At 47.0% G+C, this 23,452-nt stretch overlaps 1 protein-coding gene across 9 annotated transcripts in view; it reads left to right on the forward strand.

Moving 5' to 3' along the window:
* EXD3 (exonuclease 3'-5' domain containing 3) overlaps positions 1-23,452 on the forward strand; it is a 261,724-nt gene that overhangs the window by 110,913 nt on the left and 127,359 nt on the right. For all 9 annotated transcript variants that reach the window (XM_062011571.1, XM_062011576.1, XM_062011570.1 and 6 more), the window contains 5 exons: positions 15,203-15,369; positions 20,361-20,496; positions 20,822-21,035; positions 21,999-22,108; positions 23,234-23,444. In XM_062011571.1, coding sequence (XP_061867555.1) covers positions 15,203-15,369; positions 20,361-20,496; positions 20,822-21,035; positions 21,999-22,108; positions 23,234-23,444 — 838 coding nt within the window. The remainder of the gene's footprint in view (positions 1-15,202; positions 15,370-20,360; positions 20,497-20,821; positions 21,036-21,998; positions 22,109-23,233; positions 23,445-23,452) is intronic.

Genomic DNA, 23,452 nt, shown 5'->3' on the forward strand with positions numbered 1-23,452 from the left:
TCCACTCAGAGTTTCACCTGTGACCTGACAGGTTTTGATGAAAACGATCCGTCGGGCTCCTTGCAGAGCTGGAGAGAATTGGTGGTGGTGTTGCACATCTCATTTGTGTGTTTGGTTCAGACTCACAGACAGGTTGTATCTCCCAAGCTCTATCTGGTGATGCAGTACCACAGGCATATTGTGCTGGGTAGGAAGCAAGGGATGGGATGCAGTGACCTGGTGGGATGGGAACCAAAACTCCACAACAGGAAACTCTCAGTCAGAATTTTTGGCTCTTTTTTTCAATGTCAAGTCCAAAGTGTTTGAAAGTTTTCCTGGGTTTTAAGTCCTTTTTTTGTTTAATTCTGTGCTGCAGCCATAACAAAGGGTTTCATATCTCCACATGCTGAGAGCCCTGGTGAAGGTGATGTCTCTCCTCTCTCAGTGGTGCTGCCCATGGCACGTTTGTTTGGCAGGTGATGAACATTTCTGGGCTGATATTTCTTTTTGTTTGCTCTGAGCCATGTGAGTACAGAATTTTCCTGTGGGATGAATCAAAGGTGTGATCCTGACTGCTCCTACAAAAGGCAGAAACTCGGGAGTTAATTGTGGGGCCAACAGAACCTGTTTCCAGCCCTGTAATAAACTGGTTCTGCCCCTCTGCCTGCCAGCCCCCGTGCTGCTGATCTGCTGTCCAGGCTGTGGCTGTGCAGGCAGGGGTGGCAGCCTGAGGCAGGCAGAGCAGATAGGAGCAATAGCAGAGGGGGATCAAAATGCCTCCATGCCCTAAGGAAACTACCCTCATCCCAACTACCTGTTGGCAGGCCTGGTTAGCCCAGGAGGACAGCTACCATTTGTGTCATCTTCTCCAAGCAGAGATACCTGGAGGGCAGAGGGAGGGGAAGAATACTCTTCTTGCACAGTGCCAGCTGCATTGCTATTCATTAGCTTGCCTAACTGATTCCGAGCTGCATGGAAACACACAGGAGACTGCTTGTCTTCACAAGCAGAGGGGAAGGTGTGTAGGATATTGATGGTAGATAGGCAGGAAAAAAGAGGCAGGGCAGGAGCCAATTGTCTCCTCTGCTATGTGCCCTTTTTTTGCATGCTTCATGTTTTTCATAGCTTTAATCAGCTGCATAAAGATGATAAAACTGGGTAGAGCCAACCACAGAGCAGCTGACGTGATGACACTGATGAGATGCATTCAGGAAGGGCCATCCTGCTGCCCACAACTGCCCATCAGCAAGAGGGGCTTATTGAATGCTGGTTTCCCTGGAAATTCTGCAGGACATAATCACTTTGAGACTGAGGCATGAAAGGCACTTTTCAATCATCTGCCAACCTTTCAAAAAGGGGACACACAAGAATATCTATGAGGAGCAGAGTAGGGAAGCAACTTTGATTGCAAATGACACCTCTTCCAGGGTTTTAGATGTCAGATAGTGTTTAAGGTACTCACGTGAGGCTGGCAATATGACATGGGACCTCCTGGGGAGCATTCCCTGCTTGGGTGGCATCTGAAGCCTGAAGACATCTCAAATAGCAGCCAACACCTGTGTTTTGGCGACCCGAAATTCTCCTGGTTTAACACAGGGCTCGGGAATGTCTGGTATTTTACTGCACCACTTTCAGTTTCTCACTGATGTTTGGGAGGGGGAGATTTTGCAGTTCTGCCCTTCTAGACTCAGCTTGGCCAATTAACCCCAAAGCCCTTGTTCTGTGTGGAGTCGCCCCCAGCCCTTCAGGCCCAGTCTGTGCCACGTGGGAGCTGTGCCCATCGATGTGGGAGAGCTGCCTGGGAAGCCCCAGGCCCTGCTGCCACCCACAGCAGCCACGCTGGGCTCGGGGAGGAGTGACAGTGTTCTGGGTAGTTCTGAACAGTTAGAGCCCAGAAGGCACACACTCCCTCAGTGATTCCAACGTCCAGGGTGTTTTCACAGGGAATAGTTTGACTGCACCAGAGCTAACCAGTTAGTGCAGTTTCAAATGTTATCTCAGGGTACTTTGTCCCAAGAAGTGTATAGGTGTTTATTTGGACTTACTGCCATGAAATTCCTTCTCCCGTGGAGCAGAACAGGGTGATGGTGCACAGCAATGTAGCTCTTCAGTTTCAGCAGTAAGAAGAGTCAATGTTGAGCAGGGTTAAAACCAATTGGCTTGCTTAAGTCTGTCAGTGTTCTAGTCACTCGTTTGCAAGGCCTGTGGAGCAGTGAAGAAGTAGAAATGGTTCTCCCACTTTTTCTGACTTTGAGCCAAAGGTCCTTTTGTTGCTAAATCAGAAAGCTTTCTGCTGATGGTGTTTGCACAGGGACAGCTGTCAGTTTCTCATATGTAAAAATATTAAACCCTTCCAAAACTAATGCACAGGAAAAGCACTCATGTTTGGAAAAGACTTGTTCTTAGGGCACTTACAGGGAGCTGTGGCTCATTAGCCAGCCCTTTTGCCAGCCAGTGGTTGGGGTGGAGATACCAGACCTGGGGAAGTGGCCCTGTTTTTCTCAGGCCTGTGTTTTGCAGCTCTTCAGTCTGCAAGGGGATGAACCCTGGAGCCAGCTGTTCTGCATGTCCAGCTCTGGGAGAGGCTGCAGCTAATCTCCTCTCCTCCTCCAGCTGTGACAATGAGAACACTGATTATTTTCAAATTTCTGACCATGAAAACCCAGCCCTGTGCCAGCTCATTCTCTGAGTGACCAGGGCTGAGATGCTAGTAATTCATAGCAAAAGTATGACTCTAGTTCCTCTAAAATGCTGGGGCTGGTGTGCTGCTTTACAGGTAATGTTCAGAAATGTGCCCAAACAGAAGGCATAAAGGTGCCCTCCTTTATGTCTAATACATCTGAAAAACAATTTGTGGTCCTGAGTAAATGTTAAACTATCTCACACTGCACAAGGATTTGATGCAAGCTGATTTATTTAACCAATTAATTTCTAAATGGCAAACATCCTCAGTGACCATTGCCAAGATCCTAATGTGCTCTTTTTGTACAGGACCATTTTGACCTCAATTAAAATGTAACTACCTCTGGAATAAAACATAATAGCCACTATGCTCAGGGAGTGGATTTTAAGGGGAATTTAAAGGGCAGAATGCAATTATTTTTTAAAAGGTTTTTGTGGCCAGAACACCTGGCCAGTAATCCTGCTCTGGGGACTCTTTAATAAGGACAAGAGGTCAAAAAAGGCCACTTTGCAAATATCCACATCTAGTGTCCTTCCCTGGGATTCCTGAGCTCTGGAACACTTTTAAATTGGCTCAAGATTGTTTTGATTACAGCAGCATCCCTGTAGGGTGAGGAATTGAGCAATCAGTGCAATGCAAATGGGAATGATCTTCAGGAGGTGATTAATGAACAACATGTCTTCCTTGTAGAAGTCTGCATGTCAAATTATCTTCTGCTCTGTGTTTGAATGAACTGTTTATTCAGGGGTAGAATGGATTTCATCACTGCGACGTCAAATCTAGACTGGCTGTTTTCCTGGAAGGTAGAAACCAAAACTAGTTTAACCAGCCCTTGTGTGGAGTCCCTTGCTGCTATTTCTGCCTTCTCTCCTTTTTTTAGCAGGAAATTAGAACCAGTGGGTGATTGGTTTTTTTCCTTCTGGCCCTAAAAGTCTCGGGGAAGGGATCATCAGCTGAAATAAGCTTTCATGGTTCTACTAGTGTTGCTGCAAAGAGGGTGTTTGAGCTGAGGAGCTGTCCCACTTAGCTCTGAGTACAAGTGTGTATGTAAATATGCAGGAGCTACTCCTTGTCTCTGCTCTGCCTGCAGTTTGACTGTTAAGCCATCTGCAAAAGAATTGCATTTCTCTTTCCACCACTTTGAGCAGCTTCCTAACAGCTGCTGTTTAAAAAGAAGATTTTTTTATTTGTTTGTTTCTTTTCCATTTCCCTTTTTCCAAAAGAGTTGGTATTCAGACCTGGACCAGTGACAGGTTTAAGATCTGGTATCTTTCTTGTGAAGCCAGGATTGAGGGAATTGCTTTATATCAGTTGAGAACTGGCAGGCTTTCTTCCCCCAGTGTCCACTTGCTGCTTCCATTGCTCTTTTCATTCCTTTCCCTGCGTTTTGGCCTCTGTTCAGGGACTGACTAGCAACTCAGTGGTGGTGGGAGTGTTTTGGCAATCCCTCTGCTTTTGCCCTGTGCCTCTTTCTTTAGATTTACTATTCTTGTTGGAGGTCTCTGAGGGGAGCATATAGCCACAATCTGATGTAAAAGTACATTGTACCTAAGGGAATATTAAACCATGGAAAAACTGGACAATAAAAGAAGCAGGCAAAGTATAGATTTCCTTCTGTTTGTCAGTTCAGTTTGTAAATGGTGTCATACATTTATTGATAGCTGAAATAACATCAGAGTTGCAAAGCAAAAGGACTTGCTGATAAGGCTGATGCAGAAAACAGGCACATCTGTGACTCAGGAAAAGCATAACGTAATTGCTCAGTTACGTTCTGCTTTCTGGAGAGAGAGCAGTAAAATGTGCATCTGTACTAATGAAGTTAGCACTGTTGGTCTAAAAGAAATGGGAACTTCTCATTTGACAAATCCACAGCTGTTGTGGGAGAAATACATGGGAAAAGCCAAACAGGCAGCGTGTTCCATGCCTTGTTGTCCACAGAAAAGTCTATCAAAGGATGATGTCTAGAGTTAGAAGTAAATACCTCCATGTCCTCCCTTTGTGGCTTAGGGGGGGTTGGTTTTCTGTAAGAGCAGGAGGGCTGGTGTGCCTCATGATAATGATGGTAGATTTGTTTATAACAGCCCCAGCCATTTCTAGATAAATAAATTGTGGTTAAGCACAAGCCTACTAATGAATCCTGGTGGAATTTTACAGTAGATACAAAGGAGCTAAGAAAAACTGCCAGTTTTCTGTGCTATGTACCAAACCAGCCAGAACTTTCTCTGCAGTGATGGAAGATGTGTTTGCTCAATAACTTTGGAAAGTCATCTCACATTTACTTAAGTGTGGCTCTCTGGGATAAGCTCTGGGGATCCAGCAGAAGCTTATGAGAGCTGAGAGTCTGTCTGCTGCTTTGGTGAGGTATTGGCAAGCAATTCCCTTGAAAGCTCAGGATCTCAAATTTAAAAGTTGTAGCCAGACAGCCTTTATGTCAAACATATTAAGTACTGGAGAGTGAAGAAAGGAAATTGGAGAGAACACACTGGGGGGAAAAAAAAATCTCCTTTAAATTGTTTTGGTATGTTAGAGATGCTTTCTGACCTTAAACCCCCTGCAACCAGAAAGGGCTGGCTTGCTGCTAAGCAGTGTAATTACATTTCTGTCACTAGCATGCATTCATTCGAAAGCACAGCTTCATCAGAAGGAGATTTGGTATGGTATAAAAAGGAGGCTAATTGGCTTATGGCTGTAGGTTGAGAGGTCAGTATTAGATTAAAGAGTTAAGAGCATCAGCAAGCTGTTAGACTGAACTGATGCTGGTGTTTTCATTCCTGGTGCTGTTTCATTCAGCCAAATAGGAGAAGCTGCAGGAAACGATATAGGAAAGACTATCATCCAAAACCTGATAGGAACATGTGGAACATACAAGACCCTTAAAACCTCTATCAGAAGACTAATATAGTAGTTTCCAGGGTACCTGTTACTGACTCCAAACTGCATCAGCTGTAGGATTGTATACCACAAAGTAAAACTGAGGACAGCCTCACTTAAAACAAGCAAATCCTCTCATTCCTTTTGCTCCAAGACAAAGGGAGCTCTTTCCACAGCACTGGCACTGATGTGTCCAGCAGAGACAGGGAAAGGTGAAGAAGGGGATGGGACATGGAGCTTGCCTGCTTCCTTTGTTAGCATGGAAGGAGAAGATGGATTCCCAGCATGTTTTTAATAAAACCAAGAGGGCTCTGCACATGTGCTGTCTGCAAGTGGGAGACAGACTTTGCAGCTCTCTGGCATGAGACAATGCACTACTCTTGCCCAGTGGCAGTTTCTGTGCAGAGGTAAGGGCTGCATTTGGCCAGTTTTACCACAGTCTTGTACCTCTTGACACACACTCACAAATTGACTTTGCTCTTCTTACCCAGGCAGCACTAACACTATCTGGTCATTCAATAGTCATCCCAGATTATGTCAAACCCCTGTAATCAATCAGTACCTGTCTGAGTGTTTCCACAGGCAGATACTGGATTCGAAAGGCCTGTGCAAATCAGCTGCCTCGCACAAAGATGGTCGGGCTGTTTGCAATTGATAGTTTGGCTGTGTTATACTTTTAGGCAAGATTAGTTCACCAGTTCCCTGCCAAGAAGAGAACCACATAAACAGAGGATTGTTTAGAAATTTTAAAAGCAGTTCCTCTCGACAGAGAAGTCATGTAAATGGGAAGAAACAGGAACCTAATCTTCCCGTGTTCGCTTCGAAGGAATGCATATCTCTGAGGAATGTTGTAATTATGGATTTAGGAAATCAGTCCAATTTGCCAGGGTGTGAATTTCAGAGTTCATTCAGTCAACCCTCTCAAGCATTTCTCCTTCAGAACAAAAACCACCAGGAGTTTAAATGTACCAAAAGAGATGAAAGGAGAGAAAAATCTACTGCCAAGCTTTGCTTTTGGTAAAGATCCTCCAAAGATACTTCTTATTGCTTTGGCTGTGAGCCAGGTGAGGCTTGTGCATGGTAAAACAGAAATAAGTGGGAAGCCAGGTTTTTCCTGTGGGCATCTATTTTTCATAGATTAATGGTGGGAAGAGTTGGTGCTCCTGAGCAGGCATTTCCTTCTTCAGGAGTTCTGATTATTCACTTTGAAGACTTTAGTAAATAGAAAAATGACCCCTGCTGGGAATGCCAAATTAGCATGTGCCTGGAGAGAAAGGAACCTAAACTCAGGTTGCTAACTATTCTGAAGCAAGCCTGGTCTGGAGCAGATCCATGAGCAGAGTGGAGCTGGCGAGAGGGCTGGGTGTGAATACAGGGCACAACAAGGCTCAGGAAGATGAATGAAGTAGCCCACGGCGAGCTGAGGAGTTCCCACATGGCCCAGAGAAGGGATTTCAAAGGCAGATTGTGAGCTCTCACAAACCTGCTTAGAAGTGAAGCGATGGTGGCAAAGAGACCTCAGAAGTCTGAGGTCAGGGAAGCTTGGGGCTGAGTTAAAAAGAAAGCAAAGAGATTAGCTTTAGAAATGAAGGCAGGAGATTCCACTTCAGAGTTTACAGGCCTTTTAATTTAAGGTAGTGATACAGGTGAGAACCTGATGCTCTTTGATGACCAATCTTGTGCAGCTATTTCCATAAGAAAAGAGGAGATCTGTACATCAGGAGTAAGTGCAGGCAGAGTAATGATGCATCCTGATACAGAAGGACCCTTACAGAAAGCTATTAAAATAATCCACAGCCAAGAGCAAGTAAGAGGAGACTCCTGCTTTGTTGCTTCTCCTCATGACTTGGAATTTGAGCTGGGCAGGGAGTAGGAGCTCCTGAGCAGGAGCTCATTTGACCTGAATGGAGTAGGGACAGAATGAGAAAGAGGTTTCTGAGGGTCTTCCCCCATCTGCAGTTCCTTCCTCCTGAAGAGTCTCGGCCATGTGAAGCTGACACAGGCTGGGCCTGAGCAGTGAAGCCTCCTGCCTCGCTGCTGGGTGAAGGTGCTGGAATGCCACATCTTGGAAGGGAAGATGGAGCTTATGAGTTCTCATTCCGAGTGTGACTGAGTATGGGAACGTTTAATTGAGAGATTGGTTGGGTTAATTGGTATACTGGTTCAGCTTGTTAGGGTTAATATTAGGGCTATCCAAAACAAATGGGAAAGCATCATGGTGGCTTCATCTCATGTACATCCTGAGAAACTTCTGGAGTGTAATCCTGCAAGTTCATTTAGCAACAGCAGTGGAGACAGGGTGGCAATGGTTTCATTCCTGCAGGCTCTTCCTCTTTACTCATCTGCAGCTCTTGCAGTCCTGTAGTGAAGCAGTGCTTTAGTCCCTGTTCCTGATCCCTTAGTGGTGTCAAGCTCTGGCAGCGTGTGGCTGGTGCTGCATTCCCTTGCTGGGCTTTTGCAGCTGGAGTGTAGTTCCTGCAGACAGCTCTTGTAGTATGAGTGGGTGTAGTGCACTTCTGCTAAGCTGGATTTTGGAACAGTCCCATTGGATATCATCCTTCAGGCAGCCTCATAGCTTAGCAGAAAGTCGTGTTTTCCTCATCCAGGCTTCCACACTTCAAGGTACAGACTCAGAGTTATGTAGTGTTGACTTTGCTAGAACGCTTATGAAAGTGTTTGGTGGCTGTATGAACCTTCTTGGGCTTGAGAGACCAGAGAAACTATATTGGGTCATATGAGGACCAGGCTCAGTGACCCTCAGTAGCAGTGCGGGTCAGCTAATGTGCAGTATACGATGGGAGCCCACTGTCTTCAACTGGAGAGCCCCGTTTGCCACTTGCCACAGCAAAGCTTTGTTCATGTGTGTGTGTAGCATAATGACAAAAGGCAGTAGATAAATGCTACTTCAGAATACACTGGGAAGATAAGGGTTGCCAGTTTGTCTTCAATGCACTGTGTTATTGGACTTAGACAAAGCATCTACTGTGATAAGTAACATACTACTTTGTGCTCTGAAAGAGTTTGGCCAATTTCCTCATCCTCATTCATCTTCTCTCTTGCCAAGTGCTGGAATGCTCCCAGAAAATATCTCCAGCCTGCCATCGTGGGACCAAGAGGTGTGAGAAATCTGGAAGCTTATCAAAACTGCGTGGCTTATGCATTCAGAACAAGTCCTTGGTCCTTTGCTGATCCCTGGGATGAATAATATTCAGCAGCTCTGGGGCCAGGGTTAGGTTAGAATTTAAGATGCCTCTGCAGTGATTGTGAGAAAGGGATTACAGGGAGAAGCACAGACTTCACACTGGAGTGCAGGAAAAAGCAAGTAGGGTAAAGTTACCTTAGTCTATGATCTTAGCCTAGGTAAAGAATTCTAGTTTTGGTTTTTATGGATGGCATGCAATTATTTCTGTCTCCAAACAAAGGTTATTTTAATCAGATCAGCTTGGCTCTATAGCTCACTAAAGACATACATCTATGACATTCCCTCCCACAGTAGTAGAGAGGAAATTGCAGGTGAATTCACCCTGAATTCACTGGATGTCATTGAGGAAAAAAACAGTTAATTGTGGGTTAGACTAAAAAGAAAAGTTGTGATTTTCCCACTGGGAAATCCCCCCAAATGTCAGGCTACACCTACACTGCTAAACAAGAGCAGGAACTGATGTGTGACCCTGAAGACAAGTGGCACTGACTCGTACCAACACGGCCTCAGCCTCTTCCCTCTGGGAGAGCTGTCTGAAATGCTCAGCGACAGGACTGTGGCGAGCATCGAAGTGCCTGCACCTGTGTGCTGGTAGGTGTTGTGACTCAGTGGCAATGCCAAGCTTTACTGCCTTACAGATGTATCGTGGTGCCCTCTTCATTAATCCTCCTTTGTCCTGCGGCACGTGGAGCATCGCCTGCCTGACCGTTCGCTTGGTCCGTTGGGAGACTTGTTACACCCTCTCCATTAAACCTTCATTTCTGTCAGGGCTTGTGGCTTCTCCAGCCAAGAGACACCAATATCTGTGTTCTGTTCAGCTACTGAAGGGAAATCTGGTCCTGATGGTGTCAGGTTGGCTGAGGTGGTGTGCGGGGCCTTGAGGTGCCCTGTGCCCTGGGAAGCGCCGCCGGCAGATGGTTTGTTATCTGCTCCATCGGCTGGGTGAAGGGTTTGGAAGTGTCTCCCATGCTGTGCTTAAAAAAGTGTCTCAACTTCTTAATATTTTCTGAAAGCACTCTCTTCAGATCTGGCTTTGAAAGCAGAGTTTGCTCTGCTATAGACCTTCTCTCATCTGTGGCAGCATGAGCAGATTTCGGAGACGTGATGACTTCATCTGGCAGAGATGAATGACTTCCCTCAGGGGCTGCCTGACAGAAATTTGGAAGCAATCCCAATGCAGGAAATGTATTTGGATCTCTGTGTAGTATTGTTGAGCATGATCAGGACCATCCTGTATTCTGGGTAGATGAGATCTTGGGTGTTCTTCTCCCGGGAGGTGCTTGGAACTTGAAAGAAGCAGTTGCTGCAAGAAGCCGCCTGTCTGTGTGGAGACGAGTCTCGGCACTGGGGAATGCACAGCCGTGCTAATCACAGAATCAGAGCCTGATTTTGGGTTGAAGGAGCCTGTGGAGGTCTCCTCTCTGCCCTCCTGCTCAAAGCAGGGCCAAACCCACTGGACCTCTTCAGCCATTTCTCACTGTCACCTTTTTTTTTTCCTTTAGGTCTGTCAGGAATTTCTGGAAAGGTCTGACTCCATCTTCTCTATGATCCCTCACAATAAAACTGAAGACAGCTATTGTAGTCCCCCACATCCCCAAGCTTAGCCTTCCCTAGTCTGAACAAGCCCTGCTTCCTCAGCTTCTCCTTCTGCATCAAGTGCTCCAACCCACTGATCATCTCGGGAGCTCTTTACTGAACTTTCTCCTACTTTTCAGCATCTCTTTTACACTGGGCTGCCAAAACTAGGCACAGCATCCAGATGTGGTCTCACAAGTGCAGAGCAGAGGGGAGGAATCACTTCCCTTGGCCTGGCTGAAACTGCTGGCTGTGCAGTTACCCGGCTGGATTTGAACAGACAAGCTATACGTTTGTTTTTTCCTTCTGGCTGCCATTTGGTAGTGGAGTCTGGACTTCTGAACGAGAAATTGTGTTGGCAAGATTGTGTGAGCTCCAGAGAGAAAAACGGAGCCAGATGTGTCTCATCACACAATATTGTCCTAGCTACTCATCACGAGCTTCATTCAGGTTGCCCAGGAACAATAAGCTCCTTGTGAGGAGCCTCAGTGCAGTGGCAAGTTGGCTTTAAGAGCTGCCTTTGCTCTGATCCCTTCTCAAGTGATACCGTGAGTTAGACTCCTCTGAATTGCCTTTTGGAAGAGCTGATTGCTTAGGAAGACTGAGAAGCTGAGTCTTCTGATTCACAAAGCAGAAGCTAGGTAGTGTGAACATGCCCCAGGGAGCCACATTGCCAAAGCTTTGTTGAAAGAGAGAAGAAAGACCACTTCCCCGGCATTGATGTGGTAATGGCCTCCAGAACACTGAAGTGTGGCTCTGTCAATGACGCACTGATTGCTATCTGAAAGTCAGTCTTCTGGGATATGAATGGAGGCTATTTTGTTCTTCTTCAGTTCATAAATTAGTGCATCTGAGTAGCCAGTGCCTGTGAGGGAGGGAACAGCTCAAGTGGTGAGAAAGCTCAGCGTTCTCACGCGTCCCTCTTTGTCCCTTGGCCATGGGTGAGTGGCCTGCTGCTTTCACAGAGACACAGCTCAGAAGTGAGTGTGGTAAAGTTGGCATCTTTTATCTGAGTGCCATCTATGTGGGATATCCAGAATTCCCCCTCTCTCACGGAACAGGCTGTGACCCTGGGCAGAGCTGGTGCTGAAGGCCTCAGCTCCAACCTTCCTACACACCAGACTCCCCTTCAGGAACATACTCTGGTGCCATACTATGCAGCATCTCTCCATGTAGTACAAGCAATGCTAACTTCAGGACAGAAGTCTCCAGCACAAATAAAGCAACACTGAAACTAACACAGTAGGATGTTCCAGGGAACCTTTAAACAGAGGTGTCTGTCCAGTACCTGCAGCACTGCAGTGAGTTTAGAAGTGCTGATGGTGTCCTCCACTGCTTGCCGTGGTTTTCTCCTTTCAAAGTTCAGGTTTCTTTTCCCCCTCTAAGTTGCTGCCTCTAAAATATTCTACTTGACATTTTCTCTACATTAACAGGATTTCTGTTTTGTTGATTCTGGAAGCAGTTGAGAACAGGGGAAATTGTCCAAGACATTCAAAAGTTAAATTAAAATCTGCCTCTGCAAAGAGCTGGTGTCACTGGTGTGAACAACTGCTGTCCCCAGCAGCCAGAAATGCAGCTTAACACATGGATAAAAGTAATCCAGGGTTGGCCAGGGTGACTTCCAAAGAAGATCCTGGCTATTTGGATCTAAAGTTATTGATAACAATGGAGGAATTGCTGATGCTGTGAGTTAAATCGGGACATTCCTCAGCTAACTCTGGTGTGAGCTTTGTAGAGTGTTCAGCTGGGCAAGAACAGGATTTACGGGTGGGTAATCTGCAGCAGTCATTTTGGAAAGCTTTAATCACGGCTTACTGTTGGTGTCAGGAGTTTTTGTGTGTGCCTATGGATTAAAGAATGTGTGATATGTGTAGAATTCAGAGAGGGATGCAGACAAGCCTCATGGTATATATAATCTTTTCCTGCTCGGACGTGTCGCTGATGTCGATCAAAACAACTGTGCCAGTCTGCTCTTGAAAAGTGTTCATTTGCTGAAAACATGACCCATGAGATGGCATCTCTAGTGAGACATTTGTCTCTGCATCTGTGCCCACATCTTCTGGGGCCAAAGTTTCCACATTCTTGCTTCCTGCAAAGCTGTTGTGTTGGAAGCATTTCCCCTTTGTAGCAGTGCTGGATTTTTTTCAGTTAAACAAAACACCCCAAACAGCTCTTTTCCATTTGAGAACGCAAGATGTAATGTCTCTGGAGAGACAAACCTTCTTTCCAGAGTTGTTTTTGTGGTTGAAGGAATAAATCTGTTATCATTAATAATAATACTAATAAAACCCTGCACCTCATTATTTCCAGAACTAAATCTGACATGAGGAGAGGGACTAAGAACTGACTCTGGGGGAACTGAAGAGAGATCCAGCCCCAAAGCCTTTGTGTTGTAGAAAAAAGGCAGAAAGACAATAGGATGGACACAGGCGAAGCTGGAAGAGGGAATTGCTCTGGGATGTTAATAAGAAAATATGTTCTTTTGGGGAAGGACTCTGAGAAGTGGCTTGGCAGAGGCAGCAGCAGGAGTTACCCAGATCTCTCTCACGTCTTCGGTGCTCGACTGAGCTGAGTTGTGTGAAGGCAGAGATGTGGGAGATGCACGAAGCAACAGGACTGGTGGGGCTGGGAGGAAGGATTCGGGAGGAAATGTGGAGGGCAAGGAGCGTTAACATGAGAGCTCATCCTTTCCTGCTCTGCCCCTTCCCTCCCTTCCCTCTCCTGCTTCTCTCCCATAGCTCAGCCCCTGGTTAGCTGCTGGGCCTGCTCCCACTGACAGTCTCCTTGCTGTGCCACCAGCCACTAAGGAGCAGCAATCCCAGTTCTTCACATGCCCATGAGAAGGAACATGGTACTTGGCAGTCACAGGGGTACAGCTCAGTGCTGAGGCAGCAGTTCCTGTGAGCAGGCTGGCTTCTCATGCTGGCTTCTCATGCACACTACCTGAGATGCCAGATTTCTCTGTGACTTCTCCTCAAGCCTCTACCCCCTCCTGCACCTCTAAGGGGTGAGTCATTCTTTTGGTTTTTTCCCCTGTCTTTTTTCCTTCCCTTTTCCCTTGAGGCCATCCACAGGTTTGTTTCCTGATCTCTGTGCAGGGTGTCTGCTTTGAAGACAACTTCTCACCTTTTAGTTACTGAAGGAATGTGAGGAATGAGGCCCCATGGCCCCAGCTACCACCCAGCCAGGCTCTTTGTACTGGGTCTGGGACTCGCCCAGCAAGCACTGATGGTGGCCACACAGGATGGATGGCAGTGGCACTGATGGTGCCACACAGGAGGGAGGGCAGTGACACTGATGGTGCCACACAGGAGGGATGGCAGTGGCATGTATGGGGGCAGGGATGGACCTCAAGTGTGTCACTACACTGAGATACTCAGTGGTGGTGCCAGCAGCAATGCAGCCATAGAGCTGCACATCCTGACCCACCATGGAGAGTTTTAACTTGTTTTAGTAATTAACTTTTCTTGCCACTATTAACTTCTAAGGCAGATCCATGAGTAAATCAGTCTGGCAGGAGGAGTGAGTCTCTGGTCTGGCTGCAAGTGCCAGTGGGTTGTTGGGAAGGAGGAGAGGATTATTCCCACTCCAGGTAGCTGCTGTGACTGTCAGGGTCTCTGTGTTCATATTTCCTCTTACAACTGCATCCACAGAGAGGGTAAACAAGACAAAAGAGCTGTGGTGAGTGCAGCTGGCAGTGGGGGCTGTTACAGGCCCTTTGTCTGCCCTGCCCCTTGCCAATAGCTGCTCCCTCGTGCCATGGTGGGCAGTGTGCCACGCTGGCTCCTAGCAGGGGCCTTGGGCTTACACCAGAGGCAGCTGTGAGTCTGTGCTCGTGCCCTGGGGTCTGCAGTGTGTGAGGCAGAAAGCAGCAAGGAACAGACAACGTCCTGAACTGCCCTTGGTGTTTGCAGGTGTGTGACAGGCTCTGGCAGCCACACTGGCATCATCAGGTTTGTCCCTGTGGCTGAAGCAATAACCCAGAGCTCACACACACAGGGAGGAATTTCCTGCACTCAATGCTGGTTCTTGACAGCTGGAGTGACTGCTCTGGTTTCCTCTTGTGATCAGTGGGGTTAAAGGAGGACTTTGGAGCACACTTCATACCACCCATTTCTGATGCAGTGACACTGTTCCCACCCTGGACCCGTCTGCTAGGCTGTGCTGGTGGCTGTGGTTGAGCAGGGACTTGGTGCCCCTGGTTTCACAGTGCTGGATGCAGGTGGGCTGGAGGCTGATGGGGAACCTTTTCCTCCCTATGAACATCAAAGTCTGTTGGTCAGATGTGTGATGCATCCTTCCCATAACCTGTGTGTGACTGGCAACCCTAATTACCTGTGCAAATACTCCCAAGGCCAGAGGAGACTCTATGGAGAGAGGCTAAGCTACCCCATTTGCCTCTCCCAGGACATCAGGTCACAGCATTGCTTTAGCCCTATGTACAGGCACCAAATGAGAATAAACCAACCCAAACTCTCACCCCTTGCATAATTACCTGCCTAACAAGCCCAAAGACCTTTACTGTCTGATCAGGCATTAGCTCAGATTGTGCTCAATATAATCACTAAATGAGCAAATAATGTCCTAGTCATCAGTCAGGTGAAATGGTATTGTTTTACCCTCATTTCTCTGTACTGCACCTGCAAAGTGGTGTTTCCTGAACAAGGAACTGTGCTGCAAGGAGTCCCAAGGCCTCTGATGAGCTCTCAGTTAAAATATGGGCACTTCACCTCTTGTCAGAGAAGTTGGAACAAAATCACTCCTGCAGCGGGGGGAATCTTGTTCCTTTGTCCAGAAACCCCTGGAAGATGCTGACTCCTTGAAATGGGGTAGAAATACCCATGATGGAAGTGGCACTGACAGTCTTCCTTCCCCTGTGATTGCCCTTTCAGAGCACAGTTGGAGAGAATCGATGGCTTCAAGAGCACCTGATCCAGCTGCTCATCCGTTACTGTGGTTTGAACACAGCAGCAAGATGGGCAAAACACTGCAAGATGCCTGAGGAGATGCTGCCTCATGGAGTGGCTGAGGAGCTTCAAAAGCTTCACATCCAAGAGAGGTAAGTACTTCTGTTTCGTGCCTTTTCCATGTACAGTACTTATCTTACAAGGTCTAAGTGTTTGCTTAAAATAGTCTACCAGAATGCTCCCTTGGGGAGCTAATTTGGCAAAAGCTTCCTCCATTTACTCAGATCACATCTTGGCTGTGTACATGCTGCATTTGCTTTTCATGAGCCTGGTTCTGTCTGTGAAAGGTACCTTTTAAACTCAGTCTTGTGTAGTTAGGAGCTGTATGAAATTGCTTCACGCTGTAGAGAGATCTTCAGGCTCCCTCTGCCAGATCAGCAGCAGAAATGGAATGATGTGGGTAGGAGCTGAATATGCCTCTATTTTACTAAGGTGATTACATGTCTGTCAATGCACTCTGCATTCCCTCTGTTCTGTAGCCTGGGTTAATGCCTTTTGGGTGACTTACAGCCAAGAGAATCATTTGGAAGTTCCTTATTTTTTTTCTAGTTGCATTTATTCTGTTCCTTTGACAGCTCATAAGCCACTTTTCATCCCAGGCAGTAATTTTTCCCTCATCTGAAGCTTTCAGAAGTAATGGGAATGTTTGATATTTGGGGTCAAATCCCAAAAGAGTCCCATTAATTGAATTTGGGATAAAACCAGACTCTCCAACACAAATTTACCGAGTCAGCTTAAGAAGCCTTTAGCCCCTAATTAGTCTCTGTCCCTTTTTCTTCCTCTAATGCAATCCCAATAACACAGTGCTGTGCTTCCTCTGCTGCTTTGGGATCCCCATGTTCTATCAGCAGATTAGCCTGCAGTAGCCACAGTTCCTCCCCTGGTGGGAGCTTCATCCTGTGGCAGGACCTGAAACAAGACTATAAAGGCAGAGGTACAAAAAACCCAAGGGATTGAAAAATCAATCTATTAAGGAAAAGGTTCTTACAACTCCTTGGTTTCAAGTGCACAGACCTGTGCTCACAGCCCCAGTCGAGGATTTTGGTGAACCTGTTAGTGTAGGAGGAGCAGAGGGGAAGGATGGGGAGGAGATTGTGGCAAGGTTTCATGCTGTGTAGACAAAGCTCCTCAAAGTTGAAAAGAGGCTCAAAATTCAGAAAGGCTCATGTAGCCACCTAAACTGTTAGGAGCTGTCTGATCCCCACAGCAAGCCAGATGCAGAGGGGGACCAGAGCTGTGGGGTTCTGGGTATGCTGTGCCGTGGCTCTGTGAGAAAATGACCCAAGGTTATCCTCTTCATGCACCAGGATCCCAGGCAGTTGTTCAGCTATGCAATGTGGAGGAAGAAAGAGTGTATTTGAGAAAAAATGACTCAGTGAGGTGATTTGCTGAGCTCTGGTAACTCACTTCTATACTCCCATGAGTGATGGTGTCCTTGCTGTGCTTCAGTGACGTGAGATGTTCAAGCATGTTGTTCAGAGGCTGGCTGGTTTGGCACCCATTTGTGAACCTTTTTTCTGCCCTGCAGAAGGGCCTGCACATATTCAGGCTACTGCAGGTCTTGAGGAACTGCAGAGCTTGCAGATGGTACTTCATGGAGGTCCTGTTAGGATCTCACCCAGGACTGCACATGAGATCTGGAGCCTTGGGCCAGTAAGGTCTGCCTGGTAGTCCCTTCAACAGCAGCCCAGTAGCCTCTGTGCTCCTGCAAGGCTGCAGGCTACCACAGTCCTGGGGCCAAGGTAATTACACAGTCACCTTTCTGGCTTGCTCCAATCAAGCAGCATTTTGTCTGCTCATTCATGTGCAGGAATTCATCTAATTGGATTCTGTGCACAGAAGAGTTATCCCTGAATGCTCCATGCAAATGCAGGAGAGCTGTGGGCTGTGTGGTTGGAGGGCAGCATAGCTCAAAGCCTTATTGTCATTCAGGAGCAATCCTGTGTTTCCAGGTAAAGCCAAGGCCTTTGCCAAAAACAGAAGAGAGGGAGCAGTGATAATTTTGGGCTTCCTCAGAACTCTTCCTTTGCTTGCATCAGTCACCTTCTTCCAGGGTGTTGTGCTTGGCTGCACTTGGCACTTCCTTGCCTGATACCTCTCTCTTACCCTCACTGGTGAAATGTGTTGAGGTTTTTTAGTATGGAGATGGTGTTTCTGGTTCAGGAGCCAGGTGAAATTAGAGGAAAGTTTGTGGGAAAATCTTGACCACTCCCAAGTGGTAACTACTTACAGCTTTGTGCAAGCTGAGAGCCTGGATCTTTATCATCCTGCAAACAGCCCTTGAAGTCTGTGATACAAGGGAGTAGCCTCTGATATGAAGCTGGACTTCTCAGTGTGCCTGATGGAACACTGAAATGCCTCATTTCAGTGAACCTGAAATGAACTGTGTGTCCAGGGGTGGGGGGTTGTGGTGACACCACACATGGCCTGTTTAGGGAGGAGTCCAGCCAGCCCTGGCTGCTCCCTGGGTAGCAGGATGGATGCTTTCAGCACCGAGCTCTTGGTGTGGAGGCAGAGGCAGAGTCCCCCTTGGCATGGCTGTTGCACAAGTCTCCTGCCCATGTTCATCTGCTGCCTTGTGTGGGCTGGGGCTTCCTCCCCTTACTGCAGAACCTGCAGATGTATGCACATGATTTGGCTACTTCCTTTTCTTAGAGCAGGACTTTCCTGCTGGTGTCACCTGTCAGTGATGAACTCCAGCTAACAGGATGTGTCTCTGGGTGCCTGGCTATGCTGACACCTCACTAGGGTGTAAGGAGACCATCTGAAGAAAACCAAGCTTGAGACTGAGGGAAGTTCCTGCTCTAACAGGTTCATCATCAGGTTTGTAGTCTTCAACAAAACAGCAAATTTCCATCTCCTGGAAGAGGTGTTCATGCCAAGTCTGCAGCTTTCCTAACTACAACTCATATTTTTGGAGCACAGATTGGACTATGTTGAATCACACAGAAAGGGAATGAGAGCACAGCAGGTTCTTAGTCATTAATGCTGATGACTTGGGAGGATATCAGAGATGGCATTGAACAGTTCATGTGCTGGGCTTCATGGATCTGATGTTTCTCCTAGTGCAGATCTGCACTGGTTCATGTTCAAGCCCCATGGAACCTCAGGAAATGTGACACAGATGTAATCACCCTTGAAACAGCCTGCAAAGGCTCACTGCTCCAGATGGGACATGGCTTAGAGCACAGGAAGCTCTTATCTGTCTAGGACATGCTTCTGCTCAGCTCCAAAGCATTGCTGGAGCTGCCCTCCTCCTCCCTCCAGAGGCTGCACCAGCCACCAGTTGGGAGCCAGAAGGTTTTTGCATGAGATGGAACCCCTCAGAACACAAAGGGATAGTTAACAGGAGGCACACCCTGTGCATCTGGAAAGATAAAGAACATCAGTACCTCTCTCTGCTCTGGGAATCCTCTGTCATGTATGGGGGATGGAGGCATGCCTGTAAGGATGCACTCTGCCCTTCATGAGGAGCTGTGACAGCTGAGTAAAACCCTTTGTGCCCCAGTTTACTCATCCAGTCATGATACCTGCTGCAGCAGCTGCTATAAAATCAGTGGAGCCATGGAACCTAGTAAAACAGTCAGTCTGCCTTATTTATGAACCAACAAAGCAGCAAGTTCTCAGAGAGGGTGTTCACACTCTACAGAACAAGGTGGTACCAGCATATAAATGACATCATCTCTGCCACTGGTCACACCACACACAGCTCCCGAGCTCTGCAGGTGAGAATATTCCTGGAGACCTGAGACTGCACACCTTCATTAAATATTTTACACAAATATTGACTTCCCCATGCACACAAACCCAGGGAAAAGAGTGTTTGTACAGTGAAAGCTGCCATGCTACAAAATTAGTCACACAGTCCTCTAAACATAAGGTTAGTAAATAGTCTCTCAAATAATAAACCATTTCAAGTCTCTGTGGGAAAGAGGCTGTCCAGAAATTTGTGATGTGTCCAAAATAGCTGGATATTTTTTATTAGTTTCTTTGCTCTGATTGCATCATCTGGCTGAGACACCACAGCAATACCCTGACCTCCCAGTTACATTTCAAGAGACTCGACTGCATTTTGAAAAGAGAATGTGCTGTGTAAGATCCTGTTGTAGGAAATGTTGTTGGCTCATTTCTGCAGGCATCTTCCACCAGTCCCAGGGTACTGAGACACACAGACTGAACTTCTGTGTGGTGCCATCTGAAACCCAAATGGAAGGAGCAGCACAAGCAAGGCAGTTGGTGTGTGGGCACAGCTGGCTGTCTTCCCCTAAATATAGAAGGTTTCAGGATGTATTTCTGAACTTTTCACATTTAACCCCTGTGCAGTGTGGGACAAATGTTCTCATGCAACCTGTGTGGACCTCTGACAGGGAGGAGGATGGAGGAGGAAAAGCTGGATCGCATCAGGGAGCTCCATGAAGCCCTCCAAAGCCATTGCACTGTAAAATGGTGAGGCAGATTCACCTGGAGCAGTCTGAGAATCTTTTTCTGAACCAGTTTATGCTATGGGGAAGTGTGAAGCTCCCATTTGGACATGATGCTGGTCAGAGCTGACTCTGTTATGTATTACACCGTGGGAGGTAGCAGACTTCCATGTTAACCTCAAGGGCAAAAAGCAGTAAATCTAAAATGTGCTATCTCTGACTGTGGAAAAAGCTGCCCAGCTTTGTCATCTGAGCTGTGTCAGTTCTGGGAAAGAGCTGGGCACTGGGGCCAGGATTTGTGACTCTGACTGTAGTGAGTGCTTTGGTTTGAGGCTTCTCTGCAGTAGGTACAGTGCATGTGTGTGGCGAGATCTCAGACACAGTGCCATAGCAGGGGGGTTGGACTAGATGATCTCTAAAGGTCCCTTCCAACCTCTACCATTCTGTGATTCTGTGATTCCTGTGGTAGGAATAAAACAAGAGGGCAAGTCAAGATGAAAAAGACTGGGATTACAGGGCAAGTGAGGAAAGAGAGGGCAAGAGAAATGAGTGGCTTGAGGAAATAGAGGGCCAGAGTGAATTAAGGGGCTTAAGACTATTTCTCCAATCCAGCATTTCCTCTCATTGCATGGCTTAAAGGTGTCGCACCTGATTTTGTGCAGGGAAGAAGAGGCCACAAAAGCAGAGAATTATGAAGAGAGTAAGAAGAACTATTACCAGCTTCCTATTGCACGGGCAAACATTCACTTCCTGCAGACGTGGGAAGAGACACTGCGGTGCTGGGAGAAGGTGCTGCAGGTGAGTGCTTTTAACTTTGCAGGGTCAAGGAGCAGAAACTCCACAGCAGGCTGGTATGCAGGGTTGTATGTGGGATACTGCCATCAAATGTCTCCCTCTCAAAGCAAGGAACAGCTTCTTCCCTTAGGCTTGTCTGATTTGGGAAACACATTGAGAGTTTCTGTGCAGGAAGAGTCCGGTGCTGTGTGAGTCACTGTAGCAGTTTGCACATCAACAAGAGATGCAGTTGTTGAAAAGGAAGTGCTTGCTCTCTGGACAGGGCCTGCCCAGGCTACCTTGAAGTGTAGACAGTCTCTAAGTGAAGAAGACTTTGTCTGTGTTGCAGCCTGGGCAGGTTGTTGGCATCGACATGGAGTGGAGGCCATTGTTCGGAATGGTGGGGAAGCCCCGCGTCGCCCTCCTGCAGCTGGCACTGAAGGATGAGGTGTTCCTGCTGGATTTGCCACAGCTCCTTGAGCAAGCAGAGATGGAGGGTGAGAAGGAGAAGCTTCCTCGTTTCATCCAGATGCTCTATTCGGATGCAGCCATCACTAAACTAGGTACAAGGAGTCTCCCCCCTTTCGCGGGTCCTTACACGGCTTATTGTGTGTAATTCCTGGATCCTCCTGGAGCTGTCATTCTCTAAATCCTCTTAATAGAACCAGATTTTGTAGCCCTAGGGACTCAAAAATTGCTGGGCTAGGAAGCAGTGGCCAGTGTAACTGGGAATGATAGAAAAATCTCCCCATTTCAGGTCAGATCCAAGATTTCTGCTTTAGTCTCCTCCCTTGGACTTGAGATTGCCTTAGTTCCATACTAACCCCTGACTTGTACCCAGCCTTTCATGGTCTAGGGAATTCTGCCATCCAGAGCTTTCTGGATTTGCTGACTCTGTTCCAAAACCACTGTGCTGGGCACCAGAGCTCTCTGGCTTAGCATAGCTGGGTTTACCTGCTGTTTGGAGGCTTTTGGTGGTTTTTGTTAAACCCAGAGTTCAAGGGCAAATTCCTAATTGCCTTTCACTGACCTAGTGGATTTTCAGTAAGCTGATCTTAAACTCAGCATGTTCCATCCACCTCATCTCTCTCAATCTTCATAGAATAGTAGGGGTTGGAAGGGACCTTTAGAGCTCATTCAGTCCACCCCCCTGCTAAAGCATCTCCCACCTAGATCAGGTCACACAGGAACATGTCCAGGTGGGTTTGGAAACCTCCCAAGAAGGAGCCTCCACACCCTCCCTGGGCAGCCTGGGCCAGGGCTCCCTCACTGAAACACTGAAACAGTTTTTCCTTATGTTTAAGTGGAATTTCTTGTGTTTCATCTTCTTTCCATCACCCCTTAATCTTAATCTGCAAGAGTCTCTCTTAGGAACAGGAGATGGGAGGCTACCTCATTCCCCATCTAGACAGTCATTCCACCAATGTTTATATCTATTGTCAGCATACAGCTAGAAAAAGCTGCAGCCAGTTAGCCATGACTTGAGGTTTTCTACCTGTGTGACGTGGAGTTTCTTTTTTCTCCAGGTTATGGGATGTCTGGAGACCTCAGCAGCCTTGCAACCACATGTTCTGCTCTGAAAGACATGGATAAGCAAGCACGAGGTGTGGTGGACCTGCTGACAGTGGACAAACAAGTAAGGATGAAGAAGTGGAGATATGGAAAATTGTGTCTTCTCTGTGTGCTCATAGCTAACTGGTGAATTCTCAGCATTGTCCTTTTGCATCCTGTATTGGCAGGGAGATGGCCAAATGAGTAAACAGACCTTTTCCGCTTGTGGTTTCAAGGGTAATGTGATTCTGTAGACACACAGAAGCATTTAGTTCTCATCAGCTTAAAAGTTAGAGCTTGAAACACTAATCAATTTTTTTCATAGCCTTTATGAAAGCTATGAAAAAGCATCTGAAATGGAGACCTAGCTCAGTTTCATCCCATTCAACTACACAAAGTTTCTGAGCACAAGTCGTTGCTGAATGTGGTCACAGTGAATTCTTGTAGATGTTCTGATATTCCAGGCTCATGCAGTACTGAAGCAGATATCATGGAGTTAATGATTTGTAGAGAGCTCATGATGTTTGTAGGAGGGCTGCTGGTGGATTCATCACAGGAGTTTCTGTTCAGCTGAAGTACAGCTGTCTGTGGGTTTGCACACAGTAGTTTTTAACAGTCTGCAGAAATGTTAAGGACAAGCATTCTAATGGGTAAAAGGTAGAGAGTGTGTTAAAGGCTATGGGTTGGGATGAACCCAGATCTTTGGGTCTGACAGCTTAACCTGGGAAGTGCTGCAGGGTTTGAAGTATCTGCCAACAGCTATTGCCTCAGTTTAACCTGAGAAACAGCAACTGCAGAAAGCCCATTGCCCACTGGGTTACAGAAATACCTTTTCCCGTTGGAATTAGGAGAAAGGTGCTGAGCTACCACTGCTGTTCTCTTACTGAGTTGTGCCCAAGAGCCTCCAGCACAGCTGAGCACACCCCAGCCCCATCTCCACTGCTCTGATGCAGTGCTCTACAACACTGCATGGGTTTTTCCTTCCCTGGCTATGAAACAGATTTCTTTCCAGCGAGTGTGTTTGTTAAACAAATAACCAGATGCCACATATCTGTAATGCCATCCCAGCCCTTGTCTGAGACAACGGGATTCAATATGCCAGGCAAGAGATAACATGATAGGGTTGCTTCATGGCCCCACCCACTGGGATGGGAGATGTTGCAGGAGTTGTTTTATAACCATGTGTTTTACATCTTTTTGTTTCCATCAGCTGCAGAAAAGCTCCACTGACTGGAGGAAGGATGGCCAGAAGGTTGATGTACTGTCCCTGGAGCAGAGCTATGAGGACAAAGGGTTCAGGAAGCCAGAGAAAGGACTCAGCCTCTTGGTGCATCATGTGCTGGGGAAACCTCTGGATAAAACAGAGCAGCTGTCTAACTGGGAGAAACGGCCTCTCAGGGAGGAGCAGATCCTCTATGCAGGTCTGGTC

Source organism: Colius striatus, chromosome 19 (assembly GCF_028858725.1).
Source record: "Colius striatus isolate bColStr4 chromosome 19, bColStr4.1.hap1, whole genome shotgun sequence".
Lineage (NCBI taxonomy): Eukaryota > Metazoa > Chordata > Aves > Coliiformes > Coliidae > Colius > Colius striatus.